At 28.3% G+C, this 16,006-nt stretch overlaps 1 protein-coding gene across 1 annotated transcript in view; it reads right to left on the reverse strand.

Annotated features, from left to right (window-relative positions):
• Nucleotides 1-12,095: 12,095 nt before the first annotated feature.
• LOC145749805 (dynein axonemal heavy chain 8-like) overlaps nucleotides 12,096-16,006 on the reverse strand; it is a 44,594-nt gene continuing 40,683 nt past the window's right edge. Inside the window, exons 82-89 of the mRNA XM_082565668.1 lie at nucleotides 15,493-15,681; nucleotides 14,888-15,041; nucleotides 14,478-14,617; nucleotides 14,057-14,254; nucleotides 13,558-13,707; nucleotides 13,047-13,175; nucleotides 12,664-12,870; nucleotides 12,096-12,484 (exon numbers count right to left, since the gene is read on the reverse strand). Coding sequence (XP_082421794.1) covers nucleotides 12,254-12,484; nucleotides 12,664-12,870; nucleotides 13,047-13,175; nucleotides 13,558-13,707; nucleotides 14,057-14,254; nucleotides 14,478-14,617; nucleotides 14,888-15,041; nucleotides 15,493-15,681 — 1,398 coding nt within the window. The 3' untranslated portion in view covers nucleotides 12,096-12,253. The remainder of the gene's footprint in view (nucleotides 12,485-12,663; nucleotides 12,871-13,046; nucleotides 13,176-13,557; nucleotides 13,708-14,056; nucleotides 14,255-14,477; nucleotides 14,618-14,887; nucleotides 15,042-15,492; nucleotides 15,682-16,006) is intronic.

Consider the following 16,006-nt stretch of genomic DNA (forward strand, 5'->3'; position numbering starts at 1 on the left):
TGAAAGTGCCCACCCTCTGAGTTATAGGTAAAAGTGCCCACCTCTGAGATATTGTTAAAAGTGCCTACCTCTAAAAAATAGGTAAAAGTGCCCATCCTCCAAGTTATGGGTGAAAGTGCCTACCTCTGAGATATTGTTAAAAGTGCCTACCTCTACAGAATAGGTAAAAGTGCCCACCCTCCGAGTTATGGGTGAAAGTGCCCACCTCTGAGTTATTGGTAAAAGTACCCATCATCTGAGATATTGTTAAAAGTGCCTACCTCTAAAAAATAGGTAAAAGTGTTTAACCTCTAAGGTATTGGTAAAAGTGCCTACCTCTGAATTATAGATAAAACCACCTATCTCTAAGTTAAACTTACACAAGCCTTTTTCTGTGTTATAGGTAAAAGAGCCTACCTTAAAATTGTAGATACAAGTGTTTACTTTAAGGTTAAAGTGCCTACCTCTGAGTTAGAGTGTCTACATCAAAGGTATAGATACAAGTGCCTACTTCTAAGTTGAAGGTAAGAGTGCCTGCGTCATATGTATACATAAAAGTCCCTACCTCTAAGTTATAGGTAAGAGTGCCTACCTCAAAGTCATAGATACAAGTGCCCACTTTATGGTTAAAGTGCCTGCCTCCGAGTTTTAGTTAAAAGTGCCTATTTAAAGGTGTCTACTTCTGAGTTGTTGATAAAAGTGCCTGCCTCCAAGTTATAGATAAAATTGTCTACCTCTAGGTGAAAGTACATTAATTAAAGTTATAGGTATTAGTAAAATGGCCTACTTCAAAGTTATAGGCAAGTGCTTAGTTGAAGGGGTAAGGGCCTACTTCAAAAGTATTGGTAAAGGTGCCAAATCTAGGTATAGCTCAACATATAAGTAAAAGTGCTGATGTGGAATAAATTAGTAAAAGAGCTTATGGCAAAGTTATAGACTAAGTGCCTACCCTGAATTTTAAGTAAAATTACCTATCCCAAAAGATATTTGCAAGGCGCCTTGCTTAAGATTAACAGTCTCCAAGTTTCTGCCTACCTTAGAGCCTAGCTGAAAATTTAAGTACTGCACCTAAACGAGCACAACATAAAAACACAACGCCGAAATCAACACAAAACACCAAAGAAACACAAAACAAAAAAAATATAGCATGGAAAAAATAAAAGTATCGATTTTCGTAGTTAATCAGCAGTAAATATCGTAAGTTTGGTGAATATTATATTTTAATTTACCCATCCTACAAGGGTAGGTTTATTAAAGACTTCTGAAGTGATGCTTGTCTGATCCAATTTTTCAGCATGTTTCTTTTGCTTTTGATCCAATTTTTCCAAATGTTTTTTTGCCTCTGATCCAATTTTTCCAAATGTTAATTTTGCTTAAAGTTAACCACAAACCAATTGTCAAAGTTTTTTGATTGGTTTTTCTTTATCTTGGGAAGTTTTTTCTTCCTTAACTTTACAGCTGAATAAATATATATTTATTTTGTTATTAAAAAAATTTAATTTTAAAACATAACTAACTTTAATATGGAAAAAGTGACTTACTTTTGGTGCACACAATGAAAACATTATTCAATTCTTTTTTATCAGGTTTAAGTTATCTTTTGGAAGATTCCTAATGGAGTAACGTAAGTGATTAAATAGTTTATCAAATATTTTAAATTGTTAGATTATTTTTATAATTTAAAAACTGGGCCAAAGTACTTACATGAGTGTATGCACATTCCTTGATTTTTATTTATTTGAATAACATAATTTAAACAACAACTGATTTCACCTTCCTGACAGGTTGAAAGGTCACAACTAGATAAACAAGCGAAAATAAAAACTAAAAACTTTTTACTAGTAAACTAAGACAAGTAAAGTTATTCAATAAAGAGACAAAAATATTATGTTAGGTTATTTTTGAAATTTAAAAAAATAATACCATACTTTTGGGTATATCTTCTATATCATTTATCTAGATTACATTTTCTGAGTAAAATACCAATTTCGTTGAACCTAAGTATGTTTGTTAAATTTATTAAAAAAAGCTTTTTTAGAGAAGTTATAGGTTTGTATAAAATAACCTAAAAATAGGTTAAACAACAAAAGCGCCTACCCATACTTAAATTGTTCGAAGATGCTAACATAAAAATACTATAAAAAGTGCCTACCCATATTTTAATTACTATAAAAAGGTTTTTACACAAAAGTGCCTAACAACCTTTATTTAGTCACTGAAATAAGCTTACCCAAAGAAAGTTTTCGGGTTGGGATTTGTTGTTTAATCTTACTTAAACTTGGACCCAAGAGGCTAGGTTCAAAAACAATAATTCTCTTTCTCAGAAGACTTTTAATACAGTAACTAAAATAATATAAAAGTTGATTAAATATTTTATATAGTATTCTAAGTTGTTATGTTAAATCTATTTTACCAAAAATGAGTGAAAGTACATACATAAGTGCACTCAAATTTTTTGATACTTATTCTTCTATAAAAATGTTTCATTGAAAACTGAGTTCACCCTCTTGGGAGGTTGAAAGGTCGCAACTAAGAAGACAAGCAAAAAATAATAATTTAGGTAAAGATAAAAATTTTAGTTTGATATTTTAAACTAGTAAGATTTGGTATAGTGCGTTATGAAACAAACTTTCATAACCTTTCAATAATGAATAATCTTGCAAATTTTAATTAACAAACTGTATTAGTAAAATAATACAGAGACAAATTAATACAGTAAGTAATTTTATTACCATACTTTTTGTATATCCTTGTTAGCGTGACATTTTTCTAGAATACATAACAAGTAAATCACCAGTTTGTTGTGCTAAAATGAATAATGTTTGCTAAATTTATATAGAGTGTTTATCAGAAGTTATATTTAAATTAATATAAGGTATGAATATAAAAAATAATATAAGGTATTATTATAAAAATGCCTACTTATATTTAAATTAATATAAGGCATTATATAAAAATATTACAAAATATGTCTATTAAGACTTCATTCAAACAAAAACATGTTTATCTAAAGCTAATTTAGTCACAGAAATAAGCTTACCCAGAGTAAAGTTTTCAAGTTGGTTTTATTCAAGCCAATAGTTTAATCTTACTTAAACTTGGACACAAGACGCTAGGTTCAATAACAATGTCGGTCTCAGAGACTATAAATAAAAGTTCAAAATGTAATTAAAATGCTATAAATTTAAAGATGCAAAATAAAAAAGTACTTACTATGATGCACACACAAAGAAAGGTTGCAACATTCCTAAGACAGTCTAAGAATTGTTAGAAGGGCCGATTCAGATGTAAAATAAGGCTAGTGTCTGCCCAGTATTAAAATATATAGTTCGGTAAATAGAGATGATATATCAGTTTCACTTAAACCATAAGTGTAGGTTGAATAAAGATTTTTGAAATACCGCGAAACTGATCCAATTTTAACAACTTATTCTTTAATTTATTAATACCCAACGGCCAATAAAGTTTTTGTTTGGTTTCCCCTTGTCTTTAAAAGTCTTTCTTCTTTAAACTTTACAAACTAAAAAAATAAAAGTTTAGTATGTTATTATAAAAATTTAAATTAAAAACATAACTAACTTTTATATTGAAAAAGTTCCTTACTTTTGAAACACACAATAATTTTTTAAATCGTAAGATTTTTTTTATATTACAAAAACCAAGTTTAAAGTACTTACAGAGGGTATGCAAATTTCTTGAACGTACCTTTTTGAATATTTTTGAAGCAATTATCTAGATTGCATTTTCTGTGAAAAAAATACCATTTTGTCAGGCTAATATGATTAAATGTTTGGTAAATTTATAAAAAATGCTTTTTTAAAGTTATTGGTTTGTGAAAAACCTTAATAGAAAGTAGTCTGCCTACCAAAAATTTATTCCAACAAAGGAAAGTGTTTATAATTTAGTCACAAAAATAAGGTTACCCAGAAAAAAGTTTCAAAGTTTGTTTTAATCAAGCCAATTGTTCAATCTTGGTACACAAGATGCAATTTCCAGCACTTAGAGCAAAAGGTCTCGAGACTATAAATAAAAGTTAAAAAGTACTTAAAATGCTTTAAATAGAAACTATATTTTAAAGTTTAAAATGTAATAAGAATGCTTCAAATTTAAAGTCGCAAAATAATAAAGTACTTACTCTTGGTGCTTACAAAGAAAATAATATTTAACTCTTTTCAATTGGTTATCTTTCAGGTAAGTAACTTTCTTGAAGGTTAGAAGATTTCTAATTGAGTAACCTAAGTAATTAAATAGTTGATGATTAAATATTTTATGCAGTAATTGTTTTACTGTTTTTATATTACAAAAACTGAGTAAAAGCACTAACATAAGAGAAAAAGGTAAAAAAAATGTTATCTTTTATTCATTAAACCAGTATAAGCTTATCAGTTAATAAAAAAAAAAAAAAAATTTAAATAAACAATATTACCATATATATTTGTAGGTCTTTGGTAACGTTTTTCTTAATTATATTTTCTGGTAAACTACCAAGTTTGTTGTGCTAAAATAAAAATATGTTTGTTAAATTCAGAAAAAATAATTTTCGAAAGTTATTGGTTTGCAAAAGTACTTACCAAGGGCTATGTTAAACTAAAAAAATGACAACCCATATTTAAATTAATTTGAAAACAGTCTCACACAAATGTACCTAATAACAATTTATCAAACAAAAAAATGTTTATCTAGAGCTAATTTGCTCACATAAATAAGCTTACCCAGTAAAAATTTTGTTGGTTTTAATCAGACCAGTTGTTGAATTTTATTTAAACTTTTCATAAAAATGTTATAAGGGTTAGGTTTCATAAAAATGTCTTAAGGTCTCAGGAGCAAAGGTCTCAAAATGGTCCCAGAATTAAAGGGTCTCAAGACTATAAATAAAAGGTCTTAAAATGTAATAAAAATGCTTCAAGTTCAAAGATGAAAAATAATACCGTAGTTACTTTAGGTGCACACACAAAGAAAACATAATTTTTTTTCTTAAGGTTGGGGTTATCTTTTAGGTAAGTTACTTCACTTTCTTGAAAACTTACATAAACTAAGTGAAAGTACTTACATGAGTGAACACAAATTTCTTGATTCTTTTTGGTTTGATTAAAATAATTCAACAACCAACTTCGCCTTCATTCACAACTGAGTAAACAAGCAAAAATATTAATTTAGATAATTAATAAAATTTTTGCTTTATATATTTTAAACTACTTTAATAAAGTTCTAACACAAAAATATTATAAAAAGTGCTAAAAATAATTATGTTACAGAAATAAGCTTACCTAAAGTAAAGTTTTTAAGTTGGTTTTGTTCAACCCAGTTGTTTAATCTTACTTAAATCTGAACACAAGATGCTTGGGTAAAACCAATGTCTCGAAGGGTTATGTACAACAGTCACGAAACAGCCCCGAAATTGGGCTAAATCCAGATAGGCTTGGTAAAGTCTGATCCGATAGGTCAGCTGCATTAATAGAAGTTTAACATGTTAAATATGAAGATTACCATTTAAAAAAAATATGTATATAACTTTTTAACTTACTTTTGGTGCCCACAAAGAGAAATAATATTTAATTCTTTTTCATTAGGTATTTTTTTATGGACAACTGATTTCACCTTCTTGTAAGGTACAAAAGTTACAACTGGAGAAACAAATATATTTTCTGTTTGTTATTCTTAACATATATGAATGTCCTATCAGTAGATAAATATGGAACAAAAAAATTAAGAAACCAAAAAATATAGTAGTATTTAATTAAAAAATATTTTGTTATGTTTATGTATATTTTTGGTAATGTTTATCCAGATTACATTTTCTGAATAAAATACCAATTTTTTGTCCCATAATAAAAATATGATTGTTAAATATATAAAAAGTGCTTTTCCAAAGTTAATAGTTTGTGAAGGTGCATTCTAGATTTTTTAAAGATTTTAGTTAAACTGAAAATGTGCCTACCCATATTTAAATTAATCTAAAAAGGTTCTTACACGCAAGTTGCTTTTAAGGCTTCATTTTCACAATAAAAAGTTTATTTATTTAGAGTTAATTTAGCCAAGAAATAAACTTACCTTATTTGTTCGATCCTTCCTAGGCTTAAAAAAAGAGGCTTTGTTCAATAACATAATCGCTTCAAAGGCTTTGTGATAATAAAAAGAAAAAAAGTCTATAGACTGTAACAGAATGATAAAATTTAGTTAGTATTGTGGGGTACTATAACAAACTTTTATAACCCTTTATTGATAAATAATTCTGCAAAATTTACAAAGGTAATATAAAATGTATATACAAAACAATTTATTTAAATCTTAACTCAATTTGGTAACAGAAAAAAGCTTACCAGAAGTAAAGTTTTTGAATTGATTTTAATTAACCCAATTGTTCAATTTATCTAAAACTTGTACACAAGATGTCTTGTCGTCTTAAGTGCAAAGGCAGCGAGAATGGCGAAGAACACGAAAAATTTGATTTCTTCATCAAAAAGGTTGCTGAGTCAATTAAAGAAAAAAAAATAAGCATAAATAAAAACACCTAAAAATAAATAGGAAAAAGTTTTTACTTGAGTGCATGCAAATAGAAACTTCTTTGGATTGCAGAAATCTCGATTGTTCTTTTTTTTACATTCAGTTATTCTAAACAAATTTGCAAGTTGTTCTAAACAAATTTGCCGAACTGAGAAATTAGTTAAATGAATAAATACTATATCTTTTGCTCATTATTTTAAATGTATATTACTTTAAAAATAAAACTTATTTACCACTTTAAAAACTATACTTAGAAGTTTAAAGTGGAAAAGAAACACTTACTTAACAAAATTCCACATTTGAAATAAAATGAGTTTTTAATTAAATGCTTACCATACTTATTAGTGATATTTTATTTTGATTCAGGAGTTTTTTGGAATGAATTGAACTACTTTCTTAAAATGTTTTTTTTTAAATAAAAATTGTCATAAACCTAAATAAAACAACAGCTTGTTAAAATAAACAGATCTTTTGTACTTTATGGTCCCCAATATTAGTAAGGACCATAAAGTACAAAAAAAATTTAGCAAGGACTGTGAAGTACAGGAGTTCATTTGACAACTGCAAAATACAAATGATTCATACGAACAATTGCTCATTAAACAAAACAAAATTTAATTAAAATTAATAAAGGTTGTACAAAATAAAATTTATATATTCAAAAAAAAGGATGACAACATAAGATTTTTATGTTTGTATGTGTCATGTATATAATAACAATATTTAGAAAAAAATAGACACCTTATGCCCGATGGTATGCACATTAACTGGCTTCTTTTTCAGTCAAATATCATAACCATAATAGCAATATTTACAATCTTTATACCATACACACATGCCAGAATGTTACCAAGCAAAAATGAGTAAGCTATTCTGTGACACGCCTGTAGCATAATTCTGCGTACGATTTCTAAAAATAGACCCTGTGAAACGATTTAGATTGTTTAAAACCTTTGGCACAGAGTCATTTTAATCAATCCTGGGATGGTTTATGGTGGGATAATAAAAATGACTTGGTAGTGCATATAGCAATGTAAAATTTAGTTTTGGAGATAAAAATTGACCTTATGCAATTTAGTTTTGTTTTATATGCAAATTTTTAAAATCTGTTTTTTGAAAAAGAATTTTTTTTGCCTACAACATTTTACATATTTTAATAGTTTTAGTATCAATTTGACCATAAAGATGTTAAGGAATTTCATAACAATAAACATCAAAATATAAGTTTAAATAATTTCATTTTTTGCATGTTAAATTTTTTTCAACAAAATGCATACTTTTAAATTTTAAAAATTTTGTACATGCTTTTTTTAACGAAGCTTATTTTAGCTTTGGTTTTTAGAAAGAATAAGAAAAAAGACATTGTGATCACAAAGAATGAACACACTTTAATAAGAAACAAAGAAGTTTAATTTTGTGTTATAAATGTATTGTATACATGTGTTATGTTAAGTTTGCCAGGAATAAACTAACATAATCACTTATTGTTAACCGTGTGTTTTTTGCAAAATATTTCTTGAAGCTTGACAAAAGATTTAGGCTTTGAATTTTCTTTGCATGGTTACTATTTAGTTGTGCTTTAAAAATGAACAATTCGATAACTAGCTGTTTGGGTAATTTTGCTTGAAAATTCGGTTTCACTCATTTTTTGCCAATTTTTCTTTTCCAACAATTTTCTTTAAATTAACATTGTAGTTTGGCATGTTTTTATAAGCAATTTCCTTTTTCTTTTTTTTAAAATAGTTTTTAACATGCTGTTAGTGTTTTCAATGTTTTTCAGAGTAAGTTCCATTTTGTTAAGAGCATAACAACAGCAAAAATGAACTTCAAATCTTAAAAAGAAACGATGTTCAAGTTTCTCATACTGCGTATGTCGTGTGTAAAACTTTTTACTCAGTATTGCATTTTGAAGCTTATTATATTTCTTTTTCACGCTTTTTTTCATGTACCACAGCAGCATTTTCAGTTATTCGTGAATTTGTTGGAAGTGAAATTTGCATAAGGTCTGCACAGTTTTTGCTTTTTATTTCAGAAAAGTTTCGATTTATTACTATTTTACTTGTTGGTTACGTAAAAATAGTTTTTAGTTTTTTTAAGCACATTTTTTCTTTCTTGATTCACCAGCATTTAATTTTTTTGTTTTTTTAATTCATAAGTAGAATTATAACTACTTTATCTTCTTTTTGATGTATTAGCATGATGATTAGCCCTTTTACTGTTCTTGGATTTGTTGTCCATTTTATAACATCACAGTTTTTTTAACAGTAAGGCTTCTAGGAAGGTTTGTTTTAACATTTCAACATTTTTATTGAACAAGATAGCTCAAAATCAGATGTCAGTTTCATATTTTGCAACATTTGTATGTGTTTTATTTGTGTTAATGTTTTAAAAAAAATTGTTTTATATTAAAGTGGGTACTCCAGGAACGACCACACTTTAATATCGAAAAGAAATTTTCTAAAAATTATTTATTATTAATTAAAATGTATACATATACATTAAAAAAATATTGTAGTGGGTACTCCAGGAACGACCACACTACAATAATTAAAAAAAAAGGTTTAATAAATTTCGTGGGTTCGCCTCGAATGACCCAACTATTATATTTAAAAATAGAAGAAAAAAAATTTATTTTTTTATATTTTGATTAATTGTTAATAAAAAATAATTTAGTTATGGGCTTAACATCTTTTTTAGTATTTTTTTGGTAAATAAATAAAGAAAGATTAAAGCAGTTTTTTTTTTAACAACTACTTATTTTTTATGTATATAAATGTTGTTTAGCAAAAAAATTCTTATTATTCTTTAAATTTTGTCATATTTAGTTTTTTCAAAAACTAATTTTTTTTGATTAAGTTTTAACATAGGTTAGAGTATATTAAATTTAAGTTTTAAAAAACTACATTGCATTTACATGGCTATAAGTTGAACTACCAATTATTGTTTTGATAATTTTGACATAAATTTGTATATACATAATTTTTTATTTTTTTAATAAAAAATAATTTTTTTTTAAAGTTTTTTTTTATAATTCAGAAAAAATTTTGCTTATTTTATGTTATCCCACCAATATTAAGCAATCCCAGGACATTATTCAAATTTGAAACATTTTTTTTTTAAAATTTAACACTCCATGCCAAAAGCGTTTAAACAATCTGTTGCCGTTTCTACGTAGAGGTCTATTTTTAGAATGCGCAGCAGCATGTATGCTACCTGCGGACTACAAAATAACTTAGCCATTTTTGCAGGCAAAAACATTCTTGGAATGTGCACAGAGTACAAAGAATTATAAAAATGCCACATGGCTACGTTACTTAACTGAAAAGATGTCAGCAAAGTGAATGCCACAAGGCATATAGCATATGTTAGGTCAAAACATGTTATTTTATACATAAAACATAAAAACATGAAAATACATACTAATATCCATTAATCAAACTAACAATTAGCACAAATAAAAAAAATTAATCTGGTTTTATAGTAAATGTAAATGCCATATGGTAACAAGAAGAACATAAAACAAATTTAAGGTATTTTCATTAATATTTGCAAAGTCTTTTATATCTTGAAAACAAAATTGTGCCACGTTAAATAAATTGTCCTTTTGGTAGATTTACATACCTCTTGTTTTTATATGACAAGCACATCTACTATAAACCTGTTAGGCAAAGGTGGGCACAGTTATTTAAAAAGTTAACCTTAATGTGTGTCAATAACCACCTATTTCGTTAATAGATAATCCCGTAACACAAGTTTAAATAATTGTTAAAATTATTCCTAAAAAAACAAGATTAACAAACGGATAATAACAGTTTACATTGTAAGAAACCTGGGATCTAATTATTTTCAGAGTCACTTTAAAATTTTAAATTTTACAGAAATAATTATTGTTGTAATTGCCCAATAAAAGTTAAAAGGTCTTTCGCACACCTTTGCCATAACGACATAACTCCTATTTACATAAGAAACAAATGAAAAAATGAGTAAAACCTTACCTAGTCTGAAAAGTAGGGCAGCGTGTACACACAAGATTAAAATTTGGGTACCTGTATAAACACAATCACAATCATGCCAGATCATGTCGTAATTGCTCTATTTTCCAGACTATGTCCCTACCACATTTGTTTGTTGTTAAAAAAGTGTATGCAGATCAATTGTCTCAGTCCAGGTCCTGATAATCCAATCATGTTTTGAAGATCTTTAAATAACAAAATGTTAAATATATAATAATTTTTAAAAATATAAACATTAAAGTATTTTTTTTTAAATCGACTTTTGTCTATGCTTTAACTTTTTGTTTGCTTTAAAAAAAATTTTTTAAGCATTTTATTATTTTTTTACGAAACTAACTTACCTTATTGAAGTATTTCCATTTATTGATATATTACTTGTCTTCTTATTTCTTAACAGACTTCGGTAAAAATAGAATAATATTATTTATTAACATTCCTAAAATATTGATAAACCACTAACAAAATGAAAAAATTTGCATATTTTATCAGTAAAATGCGCAAAATCCAATTCAAAAAGCGCCGATTTCGCACCTTTTACTGATAACGATACCACGTGACAAAAAAGAAAAAAATGTTTTAAAATTAGTGTTTCCCCCAATAAAAGTTTATTTTTTTTTAATTTTTAAACTATAATGTTCTGTTAAAAAACTTTATTAAAAATAACGAAAATTAGGAATGATGTTTAAGCCTTTAAATTTTAAATCCATTTTTGCGTATTAACCTAGCGTAATATTTAAAATATCAAAGGTTAAAAATTAGAATAAAATAAAAAATTAATTACGAATACACTGCTTAATGTGGCATACAGGTGTTATGACGTCATTACCGTTAAAAAAATCAATAATCAAAATACATATTTCGTCATGTAATGTTCCCGTTGACCCCTTCATCCCCTTGGTGCCATCTTCTAGTTAGCATCATTCGATTGCAAATTAAATTTACTTTAGGAAAAAATATTGACACACAAGAACTATGACGTCATTTCCGCCTAAAAGTTATTATTATTTATCAGTATTTTCTGTGTTTAGTTTTCTGCATTTTATGTACCACAGATGGTTGTATGTTGACCCTATGCTATTAACGTACGAGCATAACATTCTGATGACGTCACCGTAAGGGATGTCAAGAAAAAATTTAAAAAAAATCAAAACACTTTGCACAAGCACTCTGCCTTTTACATAGTGCAGTAAACAGATAGTTAGGAAACAATAAATGAGGTAGCGAAAAAAAGACCCGAAACGCGGAACACCAAAACGAGGAAAGAAGACCGGTGAGAAACATTTGCAGTCATTTTTAGAGGCAGGGTAGGCAGGGTAGGCCAGGGGTTTAGCGACACAGTTCCAAATTTATTTCCCATAAATAAAAATTGCCAATTTACCTCGTAAATAAACGCCACAGCTTTGCAGAAAATCACTTTTTCAAAATAAGTAAAAAAAAATTAAGGATCTCTGTTTTTAATAGAATTCTAAAATGGAAAAACCGTAAGAAAAAGAAAAATTTTCCGTAACTACTTAATAAAAAATGACATTATTTTGTAAAATATTTTATTACTAAACTACAAAGCTACACGAACAGTAGTTTAAAATATCATGAAGACGTAACAAAACATTAAACTATTAAATGGTGTATATACCCACTTTTACGTCAAAAAGCTCACAAAATTTACAAAAAGCAAGCAAAAAGTTACAAGACTACGCTAACAGCATTACTATAAAGATAAAATTTAACGTCTTTTTTCATAACTGCCCAAAAATGTTTTACTTAGTGTCACACAGCAGAGCTACACCTCGCAATGTCCATCTATCCGCACCATGGTTCAACGTTGTATTTAATTTTAAGGGAAAGATGTAGGTAAGATCTGTTCTCTGTGGTTTCTTATAAACAGGGCACTCGTAGTAAGTGTGAGCTGATCTCGGCTTGATGGCACCGTCCTTACTGTTTGCATTAATAGCGTATACATGAGCTACTGGTAGATTGCTAAACAACACCTAAATATATATAAGATTTAAAATACATTGCAGGCTTCGTCCTTTAAATAATATGCAAAAAGAGCAATTTATTTTACAATTAATAAATCAAAGGCCTTGAATACCAAAGTTTAAAAAAATCCTAAACGTTTGGTTAAAGGAGCCACATATATAAAGTGCTTATGTTAACATAAAAATACCTTATTCGCGGGTTCAGTAAGGCGGGCATTACGTTTATCCCAACCTGCCCCATCTAAAAACAACCCGTAAATGTACACCCCTTCTTCAGGGGCTGAAACAATATCCTCCTTTGTGAATTTGGTTATGTCGTTATGTAGAACAACATTGTCGAGAGCCCAACCATTATGATTTCGAGTAATTTCTTGGCGCATGGCAGTTAAAAATCCCTTATTGCAATTTAATTAAAAAAACAATAAGTGTATTTGTATAAAAATTCTTTTCTTTAAAAAAATTGATGAGACTATTGCTTTACTAATAATGGTTTTAAATATATAATAAACAAACAAGTTGTTTTTTTAACAAAGTTAGTGGCATGTAATTGTTTTTTTTAGACTAAAGGTACCTGTGGATTAAAGAAACCTGTCATCCAAAACTGCAAAGGTTTTTGCTCAAACAACCAGGTTGAAAATTGTGCATTTCTGTCAAGCAATCCACTAAACCAAAATCCAATACTTGCAGAATCCCACGAAATCTTTAAAAAATGTTTTAAAGCCTTTACATAGAGATAGTTCAAAAATCAAAAAGTGGCTATTTTAAGCAAAGCTATGTTAAGGTATGTCGTATGGTTATTATATATCTTCATATATTATTCTTGATGCAAAAAAAGTCGATTTAAAAGCCTAAACGTAGAGTATCATGACTTAGTTTTTAGTTTACTAAAACAGTTTTAAATACTGTTGAACTGCTGCTGACATTGTAAATATTTCGTAAATACTTTGCAATTTAAATCTGGGCCAAAGCAAATACAAATACGAGAGGGCTAGATAATTTAAAATCTTTTAAAAAAAGTTAAAATACTGTTAAATAAATAAAATGGGCTTTTCTATAAACACACAATTATAAAAAATATTTACCTTGGCCCAGGTAACTGGCACCTTTGCATCAAAGATGCTATCAAGAGCTCGTCTTAAATCTTCATTCATTATAATTGTACCTTCTATTGCAAGTTTTAAGTCAGTGAGAGTGGTTCGAACAGAAAATATCACCTTCTGCATACGATCAACCTGTAACATTTTCAAACTTAATGTTAAGATTAACTATTTAAAAAGTTCATATTTTAAAATATATATACTTTTGAAAAACTTTTTTTTTAATACTTATACTATAAAGCTATATTTAACTATAAAACATAACCTTGAAATCAACATTAATATTGTTTGATGACATTTAAACCCCTTACAACTGACCCATTTTATTTAAACCCCATTTATTTAAACTTTTTTATTTAAAACCCCTAAATTGGGTAAGACAAAGAGGCTCAAAAGTAAAGGTTTAATGAGGGTTTAAATGTGTAAAGTTACAATAACAGGATTCAAATGTCTGGCCACCTATTTGTATATATATAATAACAACCTCTTGTCTTAAGAATATATTTAATGGACGTGACACCCCCATTTTAATAATTCTTTCTTTAATCTGGTGAGCAGCATAATCTGCAGGTAATTTTTCCAGCATTTCCCCTGCCAGTTTGTCCACGATACTTTCCCTGGTTTCCCCTGCACCACCAGCTCCCAGATCTTTTGGTTGAATACTTTGAATTGTGGAAAAAACCTGCACAAAAATTTATTTAAAAATTTAAAAAGTTGCTACTAGTTTATATATGTCACTGGCAATTTAGTAAATATTAAGTAAATGATTGCAGTAATATTCACAGCCTGTAGGATGGGCAACTAGCTAGTATATTTAATTAAAATGTAAGTCTGAAAAGTCACTAACTGTGAGCCCATAAAACCTAAATCTAAACTATATCTTGATTACTTTATTGTTAACAAACCCCATTAGTAGTAAAAGTTTGGTAGGAAATGTCAGCATTATTGTGAAGTCCAAATACTTCTGGGGAATCCACATCAGGAAGATTATCAATTGATGTTCGATATTCATCAATGTTATTACACCTCGGAATAGTATATCCACCTATTTACAAATAATGTAGTAAAACACTTTTTATGACAACTTTGTTATTATAACCATATTTTTATAAATTTAAACTTCTCAGCAGCGTAGTGTGGTGATCAGAACACTTGGGTATACTACATGAGGTCCTAGGTTTGATTCTCACTGTTCTCATGCTTGAGTTAGGCGCTATAAACTTCTGCTGAGCCAATACTTAACTAGCAGCTTAAACATCATGAAGTCAACCTTTTCACAACGAGGATAAATAAGTATAAAAAAACAACAGCTTACCTTTGGCAAAAAAGGCAAATTTTTGATCAAACATATGTTCTCCAAACCAGACTTTACAGAAAGTGTTGAGCAATCTTTTATCATAATCATCAGTTACTCTTCCACCATAATTTACCTCACTTATCATGTAATTAACAGTCTTAAAAGAGACACCCTTGAAATAAAAAATTTAATTATGGGTTTTATTAAGTTTTTTTTTATTTATTTATCCCGATGTGGAAAGGTTGACTTCACAACCTCAACATCAGTTACCCCGACCCAGTTTCAAGTTGCCTTCTGCAGTTTGGGATGTTATAGATTTATAATGGCCCAATAATTATGCTGCTAATTAAGTGTTGGTTCAGCAGGAGTTCATAATGTTTAAAAAGCCTCAAACATTCTACAGCATAAGAGCAGTGGGTATAGACCTAATGTAGTGAAGCCAAGTGTTCTAACCACTACACAATGCTGCATTTTTTAAATATTTTTGGTTTTTGGTCTTACTTTAAAAATTACAAACCACATCTTTTTTTGATATTGACAATACAGTAACTAAAATGATGAACATCATTTTTTAAGGGTTTTATAATTCAAGAACAAAAAATAAAACAATATTTTAAATCTACCTTTTTTGGGTCAATATCATCTAAATGATTTTGAATAAATTGAACACTGGCAGTAAAATCAGATTGGTTGAACTCGTACGGAATATTCCAACCCAAAGGTCCAAATTTTCTTCTTTCTTGAACAACACTGTGTAGGAATGCTGTTGTGTACAGAAGAGGGCGCCATTGAGGCATGTTTGTTATTTCAAGCTGTAAAAAGAGGATCGATAGGTTTTATAAAAAAAATTATTAAATTTAGTAACAGGTTTATATACTGGTAGCATGATGTAGTGGTCAGAACACGTGGCTTTACTACATAAGGCCCTGGGTTTGATCCACATTGCTCTCATACTCTAGCACTAAGTCACTACTTTATTAGCAACTTCATTATCGGACAATTATAATCTATAATAACCCAAACTGCCACAGGCAACAAATGTAATTTTGTGTTTAGGTCCTGAAATCACCCTTCCCACATCGAGAATAAATAAAAATTAAAGCATCTGAACTGTGGCTTTTTTATTTAATAAATTTA

The sequence above is a fragment of the Corella eumyota genome, chromosome 4, assembly GCF_963082875.1.
Source record: "Corella eumyota chromosome 4, kaCorEumy4.1, whole genome shotgun sequence".
Lineage (NCBI taxonomy): Eukaryota > Metazoa > Chordata > Ascidiacea > Phlebobranchia > Corellidae > Corella > Corella eumyota.